The sequence below is a fragment of the Mirounga leonina genome, unplaced genomic scaffold (assembly GCF_011800145.1).
Source record: "Mirounga leonina isolate KUSES-001 unplaced genomic scaffold, KU_Mleo_1.0 Mir_180, whole genome shotgun sequence".
NCBI lineage: Eukaryota > Metazoa > Chordata > Mammalia > Carnivora > Phocidae > Mirounga > Mirounga leonina.
This window is the reverse complement of record NW_023270469.1, coordinates 32,262,355-32,285,551: the sequence shown is the minus strand read 5'-3', so window position 1 is coordinate 32,285,551 and position 23,197 is coordinate 32,262,355. Positions and strand designations below refer to the sequence as shown.

At 50.7% G+C, this 23,197-nt stretch overlaps 1 protein-coding gene across 7 annotated transcripts in view; it reads left to right on the top strand.

The window, feature by feature from the left end:
* Positions 1-2,151, top strand: part of CYLD (CYLD lysine 63 deubiquitinase) — a 61,585-nt gene extending 59,434 nt beyond the window's left edge. For all 7 annotated transcript variants that reach the window (XM_035025222.1, XM_035025224.1, XM_035025226.1 and 4 more), the window contains one exon: positions 221-2,151. In XM_035025222.1, the coding sequence (XP_034881113.1) occupies positions 221-405 (185 nt within the window). In that variant the 3' untranslated portion in view covers positions 406-2,151. The remainder of the gene's footprint in view (positions 1-220) is intronic.
* The last annotated feature ends 21,046 nt before the right edge of the window (positions 2,152-23,197 follow it).

The window sequence follows — 23,197 nt, the reverse complement described above, 5'->3', positions numbered from 1 at the left end:
CCATTGGTCCCAGAATCCTTTCAGAAACCAAGAAGTGAGAACGCTGTCAAGACTTAAAAGGAGCCTTGAACTTCTAGGAGTCAGAAGTAAAATAAGGTCCTTCAGATCTTGGAAATCAGCCTCCACTAAATTTAGAGTCGCAGAATCGCTTTAGTAGGCCGGGGCGGCCAAAGGGGTTAGAACTTGGCTGCCCTAACTAGAGCTCTTCCTCCTTCCTCAGGCGGCCAGAACGGCTTCAACATTCCTCAAGTTACCCCATGCCCAGAAGTGGGAGAGTACCTGAAAATGTCTCCGGAGGACCTGCACTCCCTGGACTCCAGAAGAATCCAAGGCTACGCACGGAGACTTCTCTGTGATGCGTACATGTGCATGTACCAGAGCCCAACCATGAGTCTGTACAAGTAATTGGGGTCGCGTCTGGGCAGGGGCAGCGGCCGAAGGCAAGGTTGTCGTGTCACACTGACCCGAGCTAGCAGTTCTGTTCTGCGTCCATTGCCGGCAATGGATGTCTTTGTGGTGGTGATCCTGCCGAAAGGGAGTCCTGTGTTTAAAAAAACAAATTGCTTTTGTGTTCCTGAAGTATTTAATAAGAAGCATTTTGCACTCTAGAAAGTATGTTTGTGTTGGTTTTTTAAGAAGTCTATCTAAATGAAGTTATTAATACCTGAAGCTTTAAGCTAAGTGCATTGATCATATGATATTTTTGGAAGCATAAAATTTTAATTGTGACAGTTTAAAACCTCTTTTAGTCCATTGGGAATGTAAATAAATGTGTCTTCTTTATGGACCAAGGATATGAAATCATTTTTCCTTTTAGCTAATGGTTGCCTTGAGGAAGAAGTATGTTGGTTTTATTAAGAGTCTACTTTCAATCCAGTTATGAAAATTGTACTGAGTTTGATTTGTTAATTCTCTCCTATCTAGTGCCGAGCCCTGCATGCCCGCACCCCACTGAGCTTCTCTGTCTCTGCAGTAGTGGCTAGAAAAGTACTTAAATCCCTTTAATGGTGTTGTTTCCTATTTGTTCTGGTTTTGAGATATCTTAGTGATTTTTGTCATAAAACGTCTATTTTTGATGTAATTTTCCTGGGGGGTTTGAATATACAGCAATTGAAGCTCTTCATTCACACCAGTAACTGTCAGCTGAGAGGTTTGTTTGGGTGTTTTTTTTTTTTTTTTTTTTTTTCCGTAAGGCTCTCTAACTATTTTGTGGAACAGGGCACAATGAATTTTATTAAAGGGTTGGGGTGATAAGTAGATTTCTACACAAATATATGGCCCATCAGAAAATAAATTTGAATCTGGAATACTCATTAAAATCTCCCTGAAGAGATGTATTGGCTTTCTAAACCTCTCCTGTTGTGAGGAAGACCGTCCAGAACGTAAGTGAGGTCAGCCAGTCTGCTCACTAAATGCAGCTTGATTTCATGGGAGATCATGGCAGTTACGAATCAGATACGTTACTGAAATGTTTGCAGCAGCTTCATCCTCCTTCTGGTGAAATAAGTAGAACATGGATGTGTTCTTAGCTCATGTTCACAGCGTGTGTCTAGACCATGAGTGGATGTTGTAGACTAGAACCGCAGATTATAAATGTCAGTGCCGTGGAACGTGCTTTGGTCTGTGTTTTCTCCGAGTGTCCTTTTGTGGTATTGTTGTCCTTGTGGAAAGACTTCCTAACCATGCAGAAAGACAAAAGAGTTGTCATGTGTATATAGCATGTGACTTCATAAATCATTTAATGTAAAAAAAAAAGAAAGAGTCTTTATAAACCCTGCAATTAGTTTTTTTAAAGTCATGTTTACCTTTGGTTCTATCATTCCATTTTGCTGATTCTTATTAGCTTTATAAATTGTAGCAAGGTAGAAAAACTCTTTCATCTTGTAATTTTTTCATTTTTGAAATGAAAAAGCACATAAATTTTGCATGAGGTTTTGCTAAATGCTTGGGTGGGGCCGGGAGGCGGATACTGGGTCAGGGGTTGGGGGTGAGGAACCCAGGCTACGGGGCTGGTACCGCTCCTGTCCACCTCGGGTAACAAGGGAGGGGCCTGGGGTGCACGATATCTGAGGTCTCTTCCGGCTCTCACCTTCTACAAGACCAGTCACCCCTTAGTAAAGCGGTGTTGAGTGAATAAATGGATGAATGAGCTTATCAGTGTGATTTTAAAATGATTATCTGGAGGAATGACCAGGAATCTCTATCTAGGTAAGAATGAATTTAATGGTTAAAAAAGAGGAGAAAGTTCCTTTTCTTTGAAACAAAATGTACATTCAAGAAGGTCTGTCCTCCCTGGCCTCTTACGGCAGAAGGTTTGAAGAAGACCCATATGGATGCATGCACAGGTTTCCCCCTCTGGGATATGGAGGCTCTTTCCAGGGGGAGGGGCCACATCCATAAATTATTTCTAAGGATATTTCCTTCAAATAGAACCTTATGTCCTTTCACTGTTACCTGGGGGAGGGAGTGCTCAGTAAGGGGAAGCCCGGGCCAGCCGTGGCGCTCTCTGTGGAGGGCTGAGGCTCTTCCCCTGGCCCTGGATGGTCCCTCGCCCTGTCCTAGCAGAGCCTGTGTGGCAAGTGGGCACCCTCAGGGCTGGGCTGTATGGCCCCAGTGGCTCATGTACCTGGTGATTTGTTTAATTTGTAGCCTTAAATTTCCTTTAATACTTTCCTGTTGGCTTCTAAAATGTTTTGGTTCTCCCTTTTCCCATATCCTATCTAAAATCAAGATGGCAATAGAGTAGAACTATTTATAACATGGTGTATGATTCATAGCTACAAATAGAAAATGTAACAAGTCCTGTTCGCCCACCTCCCAACTAAATTCACACTTGTAAGTTTGTGTGTGTGTGTGTGTGTGAGAGAGAGCGCTGGCGTAGGAGTGGGAGGGAGACGGGGCTGGGGGGAGGGAAGGGAACCGTGTCGTGAGGTAGAGGCTAAGTGTGTTTGTCCCTCACAATCAGCTTTATAAGGGAGTTATAGTTTGACTCCATCCCCGAAAGAATGTTTTATAAGACTGAGAAAACACATGGAAAGCCAAGAGAAACAGTAACAGAAGTCACTAACATATAGTTGTTATAATTGCTAAGGATGATCTCCTATTAGAATAATTTAGGGTTTTTGTAATTCACATTTGCCAGAATGTTACAGGTAAATGGCTTCTTTCTATCCCTTGGATTCATTTATTTTTTCACCTAACACATAATTCAGGAACAAGAGAAAGACGTAGTAATTAATCTTATGCATCTTGTGTCATCATGCCGAGTCCTGTTGTTTGAACTTGGCGTCTTCCTAAGTTCAAGCTTTACTCCCCTTCTCAGGTAGATTCCCATATCCAGCTAGATAATGTCGCACCTGCTTGGCTGATCGGAGACAGAGAAGTGAGCCGGGAATACAGCATTAGGCCTTAGCTGAGCGACTGCCCACCACCGAGTATTTACTGGACATTTATTACTGAGGACTGTGTCAGAAGGAATAGGAGACAGGGTCCCTGCCTTCGAACAGCTTAGCTCTTACTTCTGACCACAGAATCCCCACTCCTGGTGGCTTCAGTGGAAGGGCACCAAGTCTCAGGGACGCTCTGGGACTCAGTAACAAAAAAAGGAGTGACCTGGTTCACCCCTTTCTCTGGCTCTTGCTCTGTTAGAAGCAAGGGAGAAGATGACTGCTTCACTACTTTGGTTCGTGTCCTCTGTATAACAAGGGGGTTGGAATATCACATTTTATAGGGAAAAATACAAACTTCTGGGTCCCACGCCACACCTGCTGGATCTTCATGAGTGGAGCCGAGCCGAGGGAATTTGCTAGTAAAAGGCTCCACCGGGCAAGCCTGATGACCAACCAGATTTGAAAACTACTGAGCTAAAAGATCTCAAAAATACCTTTTCTTTATGTGATTGTGTGATTGATAATGTTATGGCATTCATTATTCTACCTAAATGTAGGTAATTGGATGTTGATCACATTGTCTGTGTTTACGTATGAATTTATATAAGAAATGCATTTGAGTATATATACCTCAACCCACTGTTTCCTAGAGGTTTTAGCAGTCTTTGGAAAACACACATATCCTAAGAGGATATTTGATATTATTTACCTGGACATTTGTCTCCCATTTTATTTCTTTAGGGGAAACGGAGGCTCTCTCTGGGTACCAAAGAAATGGAAAAACGCAAACTCTTGTGCAAAATTAAAGAAAACATTATTCCGTACTATCTGCTACTTGATGAAAATCTTAACATCACATGAGAAGATTTTTCGTTGGGGTAATAGGTCCTCTTATCATGAAGCAAAATGTCCTTGTTAAAGTAGGTGGAGTATAATGTTTCAGATTAAAAATAAGATCTCCTTCTCTGGCAGTTAGTGATGTTAACAACACACCCACGATTCCCCTTCAATGAAAGTAATACTCGAATCCCCCAAGGCACGTAGGGGGAGTGGAGGAGGAGAGCGTATTAAAATGGAAACCAGTGTGCACATGGGAGGGTGGAGGACGACAGAAGGTAACCCCCTCCAAGCGGATGTGGTGCGTGGGGCCCCGTGAAGGCAGGGTCTCTGTGCACCTCCTGGGGTCCTTGTCACTTGTCCGAGACTAGGCTTGTGGAGTGTGAGGCTCCCTGCAGGGGGTTTCCCTTGCACTTGTCCGTGCTCCTTCCAGAAGTTTCACTGGAGGGAAAAGAGAAGAAAGGACACTTCATCTTATTCTACATCCTGGGGCAGCTGCAGGGTCTCTCTTGAGTCAGGGAGCAGTGCTGAACAGCCGACCGGCAAAGGTGGCCAAAGATAATGGAGATGCAGGGAAGGAGCTATTCCTTCTTCCTGATCCTGGTCAACACTGGCGTTTGTAGGAGGCCACTCCTGGAGCCCGGGTTGGTTTCTTGACCCTCAGTCTTGGCCATTTTTGTTCGAGCACATGTCAGAGTCTCTCATTCTCTCACATAGGTTGGGGGTGTGGTGGGAAGGGAAGGCCAGTTATGGGGGAGGGTGGTCCCCCCAGGCACCCCACACCTCAGATCTCTCTCTCAGTCTTAAACACTGTCCACTCTTGCTTTGTACATTTTTTCTAGAGAGATTATATTGGAGACTCTACCGTCTTTCGTTTTGTTTTTGAAATGGCTTTAACTCCAGAGAGTCTCGTGTCTTGTCACGAACATTCACTTTTTTTTTTTTTTCAATCCCATTTGAAACGTCCCAGGGAAGTTGTGGTTATTCATAAATTGGTATAAAGGAGCACATTTTGTACTACATTTCGCATATCTGCTATCTTGTTTGGCGTTTTTTTTTTTTTTTTTGGCCTGAAGAACAGCCTGTATTTATGAAGATATTCTTTAAAAATAACACCCCATAAAATACCCCTTTACTATCAGATTGCTCTGATTTAGCCTTAATTTTGTTAAATTTTTTAGAGATGAATGAAGTGCTGCTGTGGAAAGAAATGTACTATATACTATTTCTGTATCATTAAAATTAAATTTTTATGGTTCCTTTTCCTTGGATTTCTTTGGGAGAAGGGTTTTGGGTGACGGGAAAACGGGTTGACTACAACCTTTTGCACTGTTGTGGGTGCCAGGCAGGTGCCCACTTTGGGGGAAAAGCTGTACCTGGAAGTGCAGCCTCCACCTTCATGACGACTGTTCTAGAAAACCTCGCGGATTTCTCCTGCTCTGGGCAATGTGCCAGTGGGTCGCTTCCTGGCATCACGGTTCCCAGTAGCTTCTCAAAGTAACTGGGCATTTCTGGGCTCTGGCCCCGATGAAAGCTCAGTTCTGCCGGTCTCTAAACCACTCCCACTAGCAGCCGCCCTCCTGAGCCTCATCGTCTCTAAACGTGGGCACAAAGCTGTCGACTAGAATAGTGTGTCCCGGTCTCCCATGGCTGCCAAGGAGGCGGTTCAACACTCTGCTGTCCTGTCTGACCCAGAGAAGTGATCACAGGATGCTACATGGGCTGACACTCTCATCTCCTAGGTACCCATAGAACAAGTCCTCCTCAAGAATTCCTTGGAGTTCGGGGTCCCTTGGTGCCAAGGTAGGAAAGCCAGAATGGTCTAAGTGATACTGAAAATAATAGTACATCCAAGAACCTTCTTGTTTCAAAACCCTATAGCTGAATGAACACATTGGTGATCAAGAAAACGTTGCCATTTTAGCATCCTTCGGTCAGACTCCAGGGTTTGTGTACTTCGTCCTAGGTGCCCTTCGTAGGGAGAATGTTAGCATGGCAGCGAGGATGTAGGCTCACTGCGGGTAGGGACCACCCGGTGAAAATGAGTCCCGGGCGGAGGAGAGCTGAGCGGCTTGGCAGAGAAACCGCCAGCCCATTCTAAGCCTTCCTTCCTGGGGCCAGGCTGGGTGCTCTTCTGACTCTCGGAGGCAGGTCGTCCCCCACTAAAGCCTGCCGTTTAGACCAGCAGCTCTCATTCCAGCTGTACGCTGAACTCGAGCACGGAGACTTCAGACCTAGAATGCCTATGCCCGCCCAAGCGATTGGAATCTGCAGACAGGGCCAGCCAGGCACTGGGTGTTTTTCAAAGCTCTTTACACCTGTCCATCGTGCAGCAAGGTTGGGAGCCGCTTGTCAGGAGGACTGGGGCTTTTTGAGAGATGTAATCTACTTGTCATTCCCCGGTGGAACTTTCTGCTCCGGGAAAAGACAGAGGATCGTGGACTTGGACAAGCTCCCGAGGGGAAGTGGAAAATCTCTTGTGGGGCTCCTGGCCTCGCCTCTTGAGAAAGAGCCTTGGAAATGTATGTTGGACGTGTTCTGGAGGCAGGAGAAAGCATCTGGAGGCAGGATGAATTTCACTAATTCTGAACGGAGGACTTTGAATAGAGTATGACGAAGATGCTCTTCTCTCCATTCAGGGAATATTCCAGATGGTGTGTAAACTTAGATGTCATAAACAAACAAGAAAACGCACCAGGCCAACTGGGTAAGAAGTAGAGGAGTGCTCAGGAAGAGACTCGGATTTGGGGGGGCAGCCGCCGCGCTGCACCGTGGACGATCACGTCCGTGTGCCTTGCCCGCTTTGGAGGACTGTTCCGCAGCGCCAAATGCCGCCGGAGGAGGAGGTAGTTTCTGAGTCTAAGCCAAGAGTCAGGTGAGCGAAGGCTGATCCGGAGAACGGTGACCTTCATCACAGACGCAAATCGTATCCGCTGCCTGGACTCCTGAATTTCATCCAGCAAACCATTCCCTTACAAATAACCCCTGTGTCTGTTTTAAATACTGCTTCTTCCAAAGTAGCTTGCGGTCGCCGACTTTGCCCGGGCTGCCTTCTTGAGCCCCTCTCCCCCGCTTCTCCCCACTTTGTGAGGTGTTGAGTGGGACCTTGGAGGTCTAACCGTGCGGGCGCCAATCAGCGGCTGGCGCGGTCTCATCAGCCTGTGGAATAAATGAGGTCAGGCCTTGGACCATGATCCGTGGCTTCCTAGCTGCCCATGCTAAATAGCTAAAGAGAGGGGCGCCTGGGTGGCTCAGTTGGTCAAGCGTCTGCCTTCAGCTCAGGTCATGGTCCCAGGGTCCTGGGATCCAGCCCCGCATCAGGCTTCCTTGCTCAGTGGGAAGCCCGCTTCTCCCTCTCCCACTCCCCCTGCTTGTGTTCCCTCTCTCGCTGTGTCTCTCTCTGTCAAATAAATAATAATAATAAAAAAAAAGCTAAAGAGAGGCAAAGCTGTTCCCTGGAGTGTGGCAAGGTGGGCTTACCATCTTGTCATCTACATTCTACGTATTTTAAAGCTTTTTTTTTTTTTTTATTTGAGAGAGAGAGAGAGAAACAGCATGAGAGGGGATAGGGTCAGAGGGAGAAGCAGGCTCCCCGCTGAGCTGGGAGCCCGATGTGGGACTCGATCCCAGGACTCCGGGATCATGACCTGAGCTGAAGGCAGTCGCTTAACCAACTGAGCCACCCAGGCGCCCTACATTCTACGTATTTTAAAGAAGTGTGTGTTTTACTCTTTCTGGCCATCTCTGCAAACTTTAGACTATTTTGTTTAGATGTATTTCCAACTGTGCCCTGTAGGTCGCCCCTTGTGGGTGGGACGGGCCGCCGCAGGTGGAAGGATAAAGTGCAGTTCAGAGTTTCTGCTCAGAGGTCAACTCCTCAAAGAGGCCTTCTTCACAGCCCACGTTAGCTGGTGCTGTGCTGGTAAATGATTAACAACCGGCTCTCCAGGGAGAGGGGAAAAGCCCTGATCTGTAGCCTTTGCTGATTTTGTGGTGTAAATACTCTCACCATGGCCGATGGCAGGCTACCAGTGTGTCGTCTCTGCAGGTGGATTTGGAAAGAGATGCAAGTAGGATTGCACGTACATATGTAGCATTTCCACTGAACAGATAGAGACCTAAATACCTGAGCACAGACCGGGGGCAGGGGTCACAGCCCTTAGACCAAACCCAGCTCACCGCCTGTTTTTGGAAATATTTTATTGGAACACAGTCCTGTCCGCTCATATTACGCATCTACGGCTGCTTTTTCCCAGCAGTCACCATGGAAACTGTATGCCGCACTCAGCCTAAAATATTTACTGTCCCGCCCTTTACAGAAAAAGTTTGCTCAGCCGCAGCATAGATAATTGTAAAATGTAAGAGAATTCAGAAGTGATGAGTTTTAAACAACTTATTAAATTTAATGATAACTTTTAAATATAACTTATTAACTGTGAGCTTATGTAATTTAACTCTGAGACTAGATGTGTTTAAGAACTGGCTCTCTCAATTCCTGAAAATGCAGCCATCGGCTTCTGAGAGCCAGCTCCGGTTACCAGTGACGTCTTCGAAGATGCACCTGCGTGCTCCGTGTGCGCCCAGCACTGTTCTTTCTCTCCACGGCACCTCTGGTGCCCGACCTAATGGTTTATTGTGGTCTCTTTGCACTAGAAGCAGGGACTTTCTCTAGATCCCTTTGTTCCTTTCCTAAGCACCTTAAACAGTGCCCCACACAAAGTAGGTGCTCAAACATTTGCAGAGTGAACGAAGGAAATTTTAGCCTTGAATGCGTGGAAGCCAGCCCGTTCACTACTGTTGATGTGGCCAGAATTAGACCACTGTCCCTACATCTTTTGAGATGAGACAAGAGGTCCCGGCCTCTGGTTCCGCACATACTGCTTCCGCTGAGAAGTGGAGATGTCGTAGAATTTCCCTCATAAGTCTTTATGAACTTGAGATGAACCCACGCATATACAGTGCTTGGCACAGCCTGGTACCCAGCAAGCCCGCAGTCAACGGTCGCCCCCAGCAGCCGCAAGCAGTCGTGGTAGTATGATCATGAATTTGAGAGACAGTTTGCAAGTCTAATCAACACGTCTCTCTCCACCTCGCTTCTCCCTTCCCCGATCTTATTTTCAGGTCATCTGCTCAAGTCTTCCTTTTTTTTTTTTTTTTAAAGATTTTATTTATTTATTTGACAGAGAGAGACACAGCGAGAGAGGGAACACAAGCAGGGGGAGTGGGAGAGGGAGAAGCAGGCCTCGCGTGGAGCAGGGAGCCCGACGCGGGGCTGGATCCCAGGACCCTGGGACCATGACCTGAGCTGAAGGCAGACGCTTAACGGCTGAGCCACCCAGGCGCCCCATCCGCTCAAGTCTTCAGATTGCTTTTCCAGATTTAGATTTTCTTATGCAAAGGTGTCCTCTTGGCGCAGCACCGCCATCTTGTGGTCATAATGGGTTATGGCAACGTCCCGGATCTTGACTCCCCGCTCCCCGGGCAGCCAGGTCCCAGGTTAGGGAAGCAGCAGGTGATTGTTGAAAGCAAATGTGGCAATGAGTCAGGGTTTACACGCCAGGTTACAAATGACATCCAGGAGGGTTTAGGCTTCGTCTGTGTCATTTCAGGACAGCTGGCTAGTGGGGGGCATTTCTGCTTGTTGCCTGTCTTCTCCCACTCTCTCCGTCTTGTCCTCTCTCTATCTCTCCTTCTACCTTGAGCTTTCAGGTGGATTTCTGCTTATTTCAGACGAGTTAGTGCCATCTACCGGGCAAAGGCCGCAAGGTCGGATGTGAGGTCTCTCAGGGATCTGCAGGGGAAGGAATTACCCACCTGTGGCTTTATGGGAAGAACGTAGGCAAAAGGATCCTGATGTCAAGCCCCTTAATTGTTGCAGATTTCTTCACTAGAAGCCTTCTTCTATGAGGGAAGGAGGCGCGGGGAAGGGCTGACGTTAGTAAAACTACACTTGTCAGGGTCTCTGTGTGAAAACTGGTCACACTCTCATCAATTTTTCCTAAAGGGTGGTCTGCAGACCACCTGCATCCGGGTCATCCATGGTCTTAGGAAGGCAGGCTCAGAGTCCACCGCCCTCTCCCCCCAAACCATGCAGAATCATACTCTCAAGAGCAGGAGTCTGGAATCTGCATTTTGAGCACCCCCCCCTCTTTATCCCAAGTGAATCTTATATGCACTGGAGTTTGAGAACCACTGTCCTAGACCCTGCCTTTGTAGAAAAGACTATTTTATTTCTGCAAAATTTGGAAAGAATTTGCCCTTGGATTAAGGCTTTAGTAAACTGCTTTGTGTGCTAGGGAGAGCACCCATCTCTTCACAAAGCCATGGCTCCCGCCTTTACTCATTCTGTGTGGTGGATTGTTAACAGAGCCCAACAACCCTGGGCCAGCGCCTGGCCCATCACAGGTGATCCTCCCAACTCTGCTGCCCCTGGCAGCCATGTCCCACCCACCCTCTCTCACTCCACTCTGCTCTGCAGGTGGGGTAAGCCCCGGCCACACACACCTGTGCCCAGGCTTAGCACGGGGCTGTGTTGGAAAGATTCTAGAACTGGTGGTCACCACCTTCCTAGGTGGCTTCTCTCTGAGCCTCAGTTTCTCCATCTGTAATACAGGGGGTTGGGACTCTAGTCTCTCCTGTCCTTTCCAGCTCTGACATCCGGGGGTTCTGCTGCTTTATAAGCCCCCTCTCCATGTTGCACTCATGATGCCAGTTGGGTCTGGTGTGTGTGCAGACGCCTCCTCAGACTGCTGATTTCTCTTGTTTGGTTCTTCCTCGGCCCCCAATCCTAAACAGTTACACACAGATCGTGAATGACATGGGTGTTAAGACATGCAAGCTTTTTTTATTTTTAAAGATTATTTATTTATTTGATAGAGAGACAGTGAGAGGGAGAGCACAAGCAGGGGGAGCGGGAGAGGGAGAGGAAGAAGCAGACTCCCTGTTGAGCTGGGAGCCCGATGTGGGGCTCCATCCCAGGACCCTGAGATTGTGACCTGAGCCAAAGGCAGACGCTTAACCAACTAAACCACCCAGGCACCCTGAGCTTTTTTTTTTTAAAGCCTTAACGTTTTGTATGCCTTATACTCAGGAATTCTATTGCCAGGACATTTTTCTTTTTCTTTTTTTTTTAATATTTTAAAAAATTTTTTATTTTATTATTTTTGTGTGAGAGAGAGAGAGAGAACGAGCGAGGGGGAGGGGCAGAGGGAGAAGCAGGCTCCCCGCTGAGCAGAGAGTCGGATGTGGGACTCGATCCCAGGACCCTGGGACCATGACCTGAGCCGAAGGCAGACACTTAACCGACTGAGCCACCCCAGGACATTTTTCTAAGGACATGATGCTCACAGGAGTGGCCGAGATTAGCTCTAAGACTGTAGGCAACATTGTTTATAATCGACAAACTTACACGTGTAGGACCTTGACCAATTCAGGGTATGGCTGGACTATGTATGCAGTGCTCTGCAGCCATCCAAGATTCTTCTAGAACGTCATCTTTTTTAATGACATGAGCAAAGGTCTACAATGTATTAGTTGCAAAAAAGCGGGTTATAAAAACTTACATAACACATCTGACTTGGCTTATAAAAAGATTTGTGTGAATGTCTTGAAAAGTTTGCAAGTGGGGACCCCACTGACTGCCCCGATCGCAGTGACCGCCAATGAGTTTTATGTTTCCATGTTTCCCCAGTTGAGACCCGCAGCTGACTGACTGACAGGGCATGCAGGGAGGGTGGCTGGGCAGGGGCCGTTCATCATACGGAGACACTGGATGTGGGAAAGTTTGGGAGCTGTGAGTCCAACGCCGTGGGGCTATTTGGGAGTTTGGGGTGGTCATCTGGGAGGTCATTTAGTGTGATGAAAACCCAGGTGCATTGCCACCAATTTTGCAAGCAGATGACCTCCTGGCAGCCCTGGCAGGAAGGCCCCTGCGAGTGCATGGGAACTGGGAAGGAAGGCGGGAGGGGCCCACGGAGCCCGGAGGGCTTTTCCCACCCCAGGGAGGGAGTGGACGGCAGATGGCACCCGAGGGTGAGGCCGCCAAGACCTCAGCATATCAGAGGTGTGGCTGGGGGCACCCCGGGGGTGCTGCCCATGGCTGGATCCATGCAGAAGCTCTTCTTCCCGGACCAGCGAGCCTGAGTGAGGGGCTCTGTGCAGGGCAGCATAAACCTCCAGGATCAGCCTGGGGAGACTGAGGCAGCTGAGCGGTCGTCCGGTGCGTGGCGACGAGCGAAGAGAACTCTCTTTGCTCTGTGCGTTTTGGTGCAACGCAGACTCAGGCGACGGCCCTCGGGCCTTATCTGCTCCGCTCTCTGCGGCGTGTTCCATCACCTAGAAAACACCCTCACCGCCTTCCCCTCAGCTGCCGAGTGGCCAGAACACACACAGAGAGAGGTTCATTTTAGAGGTGGAGAAACTGAGGCCAACGGGATCTGCTGTGATGCTCTGGGAGCGTGAGCCCACCTCTCCCGGGGCCCTCGGCCAAGGCCGCGAGCACAGAGCCTGCTGCCTGCTTTGCAGCGGAGAGTGGGGAGGGGAGAACGAGGGCAGCCCCCCACCCCGAATGGCAGTGCCCCTTCCTGGCCTCGTGTGCTCAGGGCCCGGGACGGGGGGGCCCTCCTGACCCAGGCAGTGTGGCGGGGGCCGCGAGAGGGGCATTGCGAAGGGCTGCATCGGGCAGGACCGTGTGTTTTGGGCACCAGAACAGGGGGCCAGGAAGGAAGTGTGGGGCCGGCTGCATTCCTGCTGGTGGTCCAGGGGCCTGGAGTGGGAGTGAGGGATGGGGGGCACTGGGGGGGGGGCGCTGGGGAGCAGGACGAGCCGCACAGGACTCTGCAGCCAAGGGTCCTGGTGGGAAAGAGGCTCGGCTCTGCCCTGAGCGAGGCATGTCTGCGCCCCGGGCCTTGGTGTCCCCGCTTGGCGAGCATCGGGCCCTGGGCTAGGTGCTTCCTATGCGCACTCTCTCATGCTGGCCGGAACCTCCTCCCAGTTCCCAGATGAGGACCTCGAGGCCCGGGCAGAACCAAGGGGATTTGAACTCGGGGCCACCTGGCTCCGGAGACCTGGCATTGACTCTAAAATGGGGGTAGTGTTGGGGAGGGAGTCCCAAGACCGTTCCCTCGGCTCCCACCTGTTCCTGCTGGGTGCCTGTGGGTCTGTGCTCCAGCCAGCTGCCCCCCACCCCTCCCCCACTGACAGGGCACCCTGCCTGCCAGGTAAGGGCCCGATTAGATGCTCTGTGGGTGTGGCCTGGTGTTTGGGACCATCTGGTCCATGGTGCAGAGAGCACGCCACCACCCTGCCAGGGACCGGCACCCCTTCATGGCAGCGCTGAGCTGGGGTGGTATTGAGGGGTCCCCAGGCCACCTACTGCAGGCAAGACTCCGTGTGGCAGCTGAGAGCAGGAGCCCGGGCCCCCAGACCTGTGTCAGGCCTGGGGATGCTCTCCTGCTCACCCCCCTGCCCACTGGGTGCAATGTGCATGGGCTCCGTGATCTCCCTTCCAGCACCAGGCAGCCTCCCTCTGCTCCCCGCAGTTCCTCCTCCTGACCCCAGCCACAACCATTATTTTGACTTCGGTCACCCTGGCTTCATTTTGCCAGGTGTTCGTGCCCGTGTGAAGGGAGACGCAGCTCCTATACACTTCATGTATGTCTGTGATTTTCATCCACTCTATTGCACAGCTCCGGAGTGCCCTATTAGGGGAATACCCCATAATTTGTTTATTAACACGGATGGACATTCGGGTTGTTTCCAGGTTGGGGCTATTATGGCTATGTGGCCAGAAACCCTCCTGAGCATGTTTTTTGGGGGCACTCACGTAAGCCCAGCTGTGAATGCCTGGTGGTGGATCCGCTGGTCACGGAAGACAGGTGCTTGTTGAACTAGCAGATCCTGCCACATCGTTTCTCAAGGCGGCTTTCCCATTTGTGCGCCCTCCTTTTATTTTTCTCAGCCAACCTTACGGTAATGAAAGAAGGAGACCATTAGACGGGGATGCTCGGCCTCAGTGAGCCAGCCAAAGCCCAAGCCAGAGACCGTGTGCTGGGCTCGGAGGACATGAGACCCAAGACCTGCCAATCACAAACAGCCAGCGAGCCTCCCCCAAACCAGGCAACTGCCCAAGCGGAGCCCTCACCAATCACAGCGGGGCCCCCCTTTGCCTCTGCACCGTCCCTGCAGAAACCTCTCTCCTAGGCTGGGGCGCCCCTAGCCACTTTTGTTTTGGCGCTCCCCGATCCAAATGGCTGGGCACTCCAATAAACCCTTCAAAATTGTTATGTGCCTCAGTTTACCCCTGAGCACCGACTTCACAGAGCTGTTGTTTTATACAGAGTATTTTAAGGAAACAGATGAGTTTTGACAAACTTTCTCTTCGTGTTAAAGTTCAGTTACTTTGTTCAGTTACCTCCAGCTCAACGGGTGTATGTGTGTGTGCGTGTGCATGTGCGTGCGTGCGTGTGTGTGTGTTCCCCCTTTTTTCTAAATCCAGGGCCAGCGCAGAATGAGAAAAGTCTCCAGAAGTTCAAGTTTGCAAGCAGGCCTTGTCTTCAATACCATTAACATCAGGGGCCTGGGCCTTCGGAGCGGTTGAGATTGGGTCCAACCCTTCATTTTAAAGTTGCGGAGCCTACAGTCTATACCACGGGGCCCTGTGATGCTCCCGGGGCATCTAGTTCATGCGGTGAATTGGAGACAGAGCTGGACTGGAACCCAGACGTGGGCCGGGCCCTTTCACCCTGGATGTTCTGTCTGCGCCGGGCGGTGGGAGAAAGTGGAATGGGGCCGGCGCTTGATCCTGAGCTATGTTGTCCCCATCCCCTCTGCACCCCTCGCAGGACGCCTCAAGCTGTGGTGGGGGGGCGGTCTCTGTTCCCTGAAAGCCTGAGTGATCCACATAAAGGTCCTTCTTCATGAGCATCTCCCAGCCGAAGGTTCTTCCAGGCTCATGTTATTTGGGGTGTCAGAACTTTCCTCCCTGGTGCCCCTTCATCCGCAGGCCTCAGAGGGCCCATGTCGGGTAGGGAAAAAGTTTCTCCACCCTTCTCCAGCCCAACTGGAAGAATCTTGGGTTAGCAGGCCTCAGCCTGTTGTTTTCAGCTGCAAACATCCAACACGGGGGTGTGGGTCCATCAGCACCCCGATGTTTCAGGACTCCACGAGCCTGATTCATCTCACACGGTCCCCTCCTGCCAAGCCCCACCTGGCTACGGCAGGGAGAGTGTCCCCTCGTGAACAGACCACCTCCCCTGGGGCCCTAACTTGGCCTAGATGCTCTGGAAACCAGCCAACCTCAGGCTGCTTGGAGTCGGTTCACCATATGCACCTTGATGGGCCTCAGTTTCCCCACCTATACAATGAGGCAGGGTCCTAGACCAGGGCTCCTCAGGGACCAGGGAGGTAACAGAAGGAAGGGAAGAGGGTTGATGCTGTGCAGGGAGTGGGGGAAGCAGAGAAGCAGCCCAGGGGAGTCTGATTTTTCAAAGTCAGGAATTTCCAAAAGCAGTGAGCTCTCGCGGTTTGTGAAATGCTGGCAAAAATTGAGTGTTTGGGTTTGTTTTCGGACACGATATGGGCCCCCCTTTTGGGAGCACTGGCCCAGACACTGGGTCCCAGCCCCTCTGAATCTGCATTCCTTCTGTCCGGGGCCCTGGCTGGGCGGCGGCAGGCTGCAGAACCCCGAGACTGGGGGCTTGAATTCCGACCGCCTCTCACCCCCGGCCCTCCCCCCAGCATCCCTGTTGTCACATCTTAGCACCCCCTTAGCAGGGTCACCTTCCTTCTGGGGTGTTTGATCTGGCACATGAAATTCCGATCAGATTGCCTTTTGAATGAGTCGACTGTCAAGAATAATAGGGCAAAGGGCACCAGCATTGTGTCCTAACTATAACCGTTCCAATTAATTATGGGTGTAATTAGCATAGAGCGGGAACAGCCCTGGAAAATCATACTTCATGGGTTACGGATACCCTGGCAACTCTTACATGAAGGGTGATACCGGGCTGGGGTAGAGATAGTTATTAATAAATTACTCCCATTGTTGGAGACCCTTATTCATACAAATTAGCAGGGGATACATAATCAACTTTAACTGTATAATTTATAATAATTGATTTCATTTTGACTGACCACTAGTCGGTTACCAAATACCCTCGGAAGAAAAATTGCCCTATTAGGGTAAGTTTAATCCTAAACATAGCTAATGAATCCTATTACTTTAAGGTCATATTTGAAGCTTTTGTTAATTGTCAGAACCATTTTAAATTGATTAGAGTTAAATTAAATCAATGTAATGTTTAGAAAAACAATATTTCTAATGGATGAGGCCAGGCTGACCTCGAATAAACATATTTATCAACCGATTCCCGGTGACGAGAAGGGGAACAGCTGGGCCCATAATTCACATTTGTCTATAATATAGGAAATGTCACCAGGCAATTAGTTATGTCAGGTAATGAATAGGGAGCATGGGGACTCCCCTCTGGCAGCTGGGGCGGATGGGGGTAGAATGTTCTGGACCCAAGCTGCTGCTCCCCTCTGGATGGCTTCCCTGTCCCCCAACCTCAGCGCAGGGCTCGCCGGCTCCCTCACCAGCACCTCTCACCCCTCCTCAGCACTCAGGGTTCACGTAAGCATCATAGCCGCAGTGAAGCCTCAGTTGACCCCACAGATTCCATCAAGTCCCCCAGGTATGGGCCCTCAGGGCAGCGTGGGCCCCCGCCCCAGCTGTCAGGCTGGGTGACTCTCTGATGGCCATCGTGAGCCGCCGTGTGGCTTTCCCTGGCACGGGGTCCCACATGCGGACGGCTAACAGGTAGTCCGTGAAGACTCGCTGGATGAATGAAGGAAGGAGCGACATAGGACGCTGGCCTGCCACTCCGCGTGTCCTGGCTGGAAAGAGAAGGGTGCCGTCTAGTACTCCCTGAACACTTACCGAGGCCACGTGCCTTCCATGTACGCCACTAGCTTTTGTTAGGTGGGCGCTGGTACCCCGTGGTACAAAGTAGCTAAGTCACCCACGTTTTCTCGGCCAGAACTCAATCTCAGGCGCGAGAGAATCCGGAGCCCTTTCTGGGGCCTCCGTCCAATAGGGAGGGCTGCCTGTAGGAGGTGGTGTGGGGAGCCTTGAGGGAAGGTTTGGAGTTCCCCAGGGGGCAGGGGGGATGCTCTAGGCTCATTCCTGAGGGAACAAGATCAAGGTGGGAAGAGCAGAGATGGAGGAGAGGAAAGAGATGGGTTATTCCAGCGGCTGCCGGCTTACTTGCCCAGCCCAGTCTGCGGCGGGACGGTGGGCAGGCTGGAGTTCCTGGGAGGGGGGGGGAGTTGGGGCGGGGGATGTCTAGACCTGGCGTGAGTCCCTGGTCAGAAACTTATTCAAAGTGTTGACTTGGGCAGTTCACTCTGGCCTCAGTTTCCAGGGCTGTGAAATGGGCTCCCGGCCACCCCCCTCAGAGGAAGGGCCTGGAGCTCAGCCCTGCTTCCGCCACTCTGGCCGGGCAGACACCAACCACAGGCCAAGCCGACTGGTTGTGGGGGGTGGGGATCCCCCACTTGATTCGGCTTCTGCTTGGGACCTCGGGGCAGAGTGCCGGAGGCAGGCAGGCTGGGATCTTTTGAGCCTGCTGAAGCCTGAAAGAGACCAGAGACCCCTGAACACACAAGGGCGCCCAGGATAGCAAAAGCATCCCGACTCCCTGTCTGGGGAGACACCTTTGAGAATCAGCCAGATCTGCAGCTTGTCGTGTCCTCTAACCCGGCAATTCCCAGAGCTCTTAGGGCCCCATCACCGAGAAAAGCAAAGCAGCGGATTCATGAGCCCCTCCTCCCAAACGAGAAAACTCGGGCCAAGAGTTTGCTGCTCCCCGCAACAGAGCCAGAACTCCGCCTCCTGCCTCCGATCTTTCTATCGCTGCCGGGCTCTCCTTTCCTCCAGGGTGTAGCCGACCCTCTGCCCACTCTTGCTGATGACCAGACTGATGGGGGAGACGAGGGTGCAAGGCCCCCTGCAAGCCACGATGTGCCAGGGCCATCCACAGCCAACGGCTACCGTGTGTTCTCCTTGGGCCCAGCAGTGTTTGCTGAATGCTTTCCAGATACTGTCGTAATCAATTCTCACAAAAATTAGGACGTGTTTTTATCATGATCATCCCATTTTGGGGATGTTTTCACGGAGGCACCGACAGGTTAACACCTTACCCAAAGTGGCACAGATCCTAAGTGGCGGAGCTGGGATTTGAACCGTGGTCTCGCGTTGGGGCCCGCGCTCATCAGCCTCTCTTTCTCCTCCAGTCAGGAAGACGGAGGGCCTGGAGTCATTTCTGATGACCTCCAGCAACCTCATCTTCAATCACAGCTTCCTTAAATGGCCGTGGGTTTTTCTCATTAAAAACCATTTTTAAAAAGCAAATTCAGGGCGCCTGGGTGGCTCAGTTGGTTAAGCGACTGCCTTCGGCTCAGGTCATGATCCCGGAGTCCTGGGATCGAGTCCCACATCGGGCTCCCTGCTCAGCAGGGAGTCTGCTTCTCCCTCTGACCCTATCCCCTCTCATGCTGTTTCTCTCTCTCTCAAATAAATAAATAAATAAATAAATAAATAAATAAATAAAGGATTACGTTTAAAAAAAAAAAAAAAGCAAATTCAACCCGAGCTGGAGTAATTTGGGCAACAAAATAATGAGCTGCAGGGTTGCATTATAACCCAAAGGAGAAAGTTAATATACAGGATTCCATACTGATATACATACATGATTGAGTAAATTTAAAAGAAGGGACAGATCCCCCTTTCCGAAAACGATGAATAACATGGAGCTGGGAGGTGAAGCCTCCCTCTCTTTGAGTCGGGGCTGACCTCAGGGATTGGCTTCTGAAGAACAGAGTGTAGACGGGAAAGAACAGCATATTCCCAGCGGGAAACCAGCAGACGCTACTGACCAGGTGACAAGTGACATCACTTGTGTGAAGTCCTGGGGCCCTCATGTACCCCACACGGTGTGACAGGGAGGCACATCACCTGGGCTGTTCCTCCCCCAAACCTGTACCCTCATCCGGTCATGAGAAGACGTTAGAAACACAAACACCTGACTGCTACTCTTCAAAGATGGTCAAGTCACGAACACCAAGGAAAGTCCGAGAAACTGTCACATGCTTAGGAGACGTGCTGATTCAACGCACTGGGGGATCCTGGGTGGGGACCTGGAGCGGAAAGAGGACATTTGTGCGACACCTGGTGATCGCTGGATAAAGTCTCCTGTTGAGTTAAGAGGATTGTGCCAGGGTTAATGTTTTTGCTTTGACAAATGTACCCTAGTTACGCTTCCATGAAGGGAGATGGGACGGAGGGTATACAGAACCATATTATCTTTGCCAATCTTTTGTAAATCTAAAAATATTCCCAAACAAAAAAAAGGTCATTAAGAAATTACTGATATAGGGGCGCCTATCGTTAAGCGTCTCAGTCGTTAAGCGTCTGCCTTCGGCTCAGGTCACGATCCCAGGGTCCTGGGATCGAGTCCCACATCGGGCTCCCTGCTCTGCGGGGAGCCTGCTTCTCCCTCTCCCACTCCCCCTGCTTGTGTTCCCTCCTTCGCTGTGTCTCTGTCAAATAAATAAAAAAAAAAAAGAAAGAAAGAAAAAAGAAAAAGAAATTACTGATATAGGGACGCCTGGGTGGCTCAGTCGGTTAAGCGTCTATCTGCCTTTGGCTCAGGTCATGATCCTGGGGTCCTGGGACAGAGCGCTGCATCGTAGGGCTCCCTGCTGAGCAAGAAGTCTGCTTCTCCCTCTCCCTCTGCCCCTCCCCCCTGCTTGTGCGCTCTCTCTCTTTCTCTCAAAAAAATAAATAAAATCTTAAAAAATAAGAAATTACCGATATAAACATATGGTTAAAAAAGATGTCCAGTAGTATGAAAGTGGAAAGTGAATCTCTCTCCCACCTGTGCGCCTCAGTTCCCAATTCCCTTCCCCAGGGTTAGACATTTTTACCAGTTTCCTATTTCCTTCCAGAAATCTTTCCAGGAAGAGACACAGGCAAATAAATATCCACCTGCCTTTTTGGGGCACAAACGGGACACAGTCTGCACTTGGTCCTGCTCTTTGCTCTCTTCACTGAACCCCATAACCGGGCACCTTAGTCTATACACAGCTGCGTTGTCTAGCATTCATTTCAACTTTGAGGTTGCTTCCAGACTGTAGGCTTTTTGTTTTTCTTCTTCCTTTTTAAAAAATAAGGATTGGTGTATGGTAAGAGAGAAACTTTCTACGTGCTTTGATCATGTAATAAGCTCTCTCCAGGCTGTCTTGAGGGCCTGGCCAGATGCCAAGTGGTCCTCGAGGGATGAGAGCTTTCCTTTACGGACTCTGCGTCCCCCTTGCCCCACACCTCTGTCACTGGAGGGACCCGCGTGTCGCTTCGAGCAGAGGTGGCTGCAGTGGGCGGGACCGTGGCTGGGAGCAGGGCCCTGGGCAGGGGGCGGCCGCCAGGGCAGCGGGGCCTCAGGGAGGGGGGGATCCCATTTGTTGTCGGTGGCTCTTGCGTGATTCAGGCGCCTGGTGGCCCCGTATTGATCTGTGTCTCCAGCAAAGGAAGGGCACTTGGATCAACAGACTCCAGAGGCAGAAAAAGTTGGAGTCTGGCACGTGGAGGGAGGGCGTGCGGAGCGGTGCGGGGTGTAAGAGCAGACACTGGAGAAGTGAAGGTGCTCAGAGGGTGTGCACGGTGGGCCCAGGCCGCTGTAGGGCAGGACGGCTGTGTCTGTGTCTCCGAAAGCTCTACCCCTGCAGGGGAGGCACCGGGGGCTGTGAACGGCATTTTCTCCATGTTGCCGAGGTTGCAAACTCGCAGTCTGTGGGGTGTCTGGACACAATTGGAAAAGGTTGCCAGTGTTTTTTTTTTTTTTTTTTTTAATGAAGATGTCACACAAGATCTGGATATCCGGCTTTTCTTGAGAAACTGGAAGAGTAAGCATGTTGGGGCCTGTTTTCTAGAAGGGCGACCAGGGGCTGGAGCTGACAGCAGAGGACTCTGGGGACAAGTCTTGTGCGCTGCGGGTCTCCATGTCCCCACCTGGCCACCATGTCCGAGGCCTGGACACCAGAGATAGCTGAGTTTGTCACCCCCGGCATAAAGAGAGGGGCCTCCGGGGTCCACGGATCCTACCTCCAGCGAAGGTCAAGGCTGGTCTTATTTTAAGCGGAAGGAAATCCCACTGCATCATGTGTGAATAGGAAGAGAAGGGCGCAGGGAAGTGACCTCTCCCGGGCACTGACTCCGTGCCAGGCACCTTATAAGCACGTCATAGACACACAACGCCCCTGTTGCTGGGTTCTTAGTTCCATTTTACAGATGGGAAAGCCAAGGCTCAGAGAGGCTAAGACTACCTATCCCTGACACATGGCATGGGGTCTGGCCCTAGGGAGGCCTTCTGTAAGCTTCTCAGGACGGCGAATGAAGGAATATTTGAGAGAGTGGATTGTGTGGCAGTTGAACACGTCTCGTCCTGTGGCCTTCCCTCCGTGCGTGTCTGTCTCTGTGTCCAAATGTCCCCTGTTTGTAGGGACACCGGCTGTACTGGATGAGGCCCAGCCTAACTTGATTACCTCTGGAAAGTTGCCATCCCCAAATAAGGCCACGCTCTAAGGTGCCGGGGGTGAGGACTCTCACATATTGTGTTTTGGAAGGCATGATTCCACTCCCAAGGGGTGGCTTTAAGACTCAACTTCATTTATGGCCAAATGAGTTCCTGTTACCTGGCTCTCTCCTCAGTGCCACGCCGTTCTGTTGACAACCTAGGTCCGGGTTGCCTTGTTTGTCACTGTCCCCCTTTCCTGCTCTGTTGATTACAGAACTTCTTTTTTTTTTTTTTTTTTAAAGATTTTATTTATTTGACAGAGAGAGATACAGCGAGAGAGGGAACACAAGCAGCGGGAGTGGGAGAGGGAGAAGCAGGCTTCCCGCTGAGCGGGGAGCCCGATGTGGGGCTCGATCCCAGGACCCTGGGATCATGACCTGAGCCGAAGGCAGGATTACAGAACTTCTTATTGAGCCTGGCTGTGGTCTCGCAATCCCAGACTCGGTTCTCCTGATGCTTGCTTCTGCTCTGTTCATCAAGTCTGACCTAGGCCTTCTTTCTGCTTGGTTCAATCCTGGCGCCCAAGGCCCCGTGCGGGGGTCTGCTTTCTCCTTCTCTGAAGCTCTCCCTGATCATCCACGCAAAGAGTATCTCTTCTTCCATGTGCCCTAGCAGCATGAGTTCTGGAATTGTCCCTGTAGGAAAGGCTCTTGTTGGAAGGAAGAGACCTGGGGATGGATTTGTACCATCTTTGCTCAGGAGTCAGAGAAGCTCCATTGTTTCCTTCAAAGTAAGGGAGAGGGGCTGATGGGGATGCAGGGAGGGCCCACGCCCCTCACTCCTCTGTCACCCCTGGGCTTGTGTATGTAGCACTCACCTCATTTACCTCATTTGTTGTGTCTCGACGATGATCTGTTTGCCTGTGTGGTTGATGAGAACCTCTGTCAGGTGCAACATGACAAGTCAACCTGTCTTGCCTTTGAAGGAAGCCATGACAAGTCAACCTGTTTTGCCTTTGGAGGAAGCCCGCCGCCTGTTCCTGGGATGATCTGAGGGGAGGGTGGACCTGGCCCAGGGCTGAAGGGAAACATCCCCTTCTCTCAGGGATTGCAGATCCAGCGGTGATATTTTTTAAGACCCAGTCCTCCCTGCTCTGAAGAAATGGGGGATCTTAGTCTTGTCTCACTAATGATTTGGACTCGAGGTTTCAGTATCAGACGGAGATTGTTCCTGAATGGCTCTGCAGAGGAGGGGTGGAGAACAGGAGGGAGGGGGCAGATCCTCCAAGCTCATTCACCCAAAGTAGATCCTGGGTGTAATGAGCTCCATAGTGGCTCTCCGAAGAGTTTTTCCACCCTGAACCTCAGAATGTGACCTGATTTGGAAAAAGGGTCTTTGTGG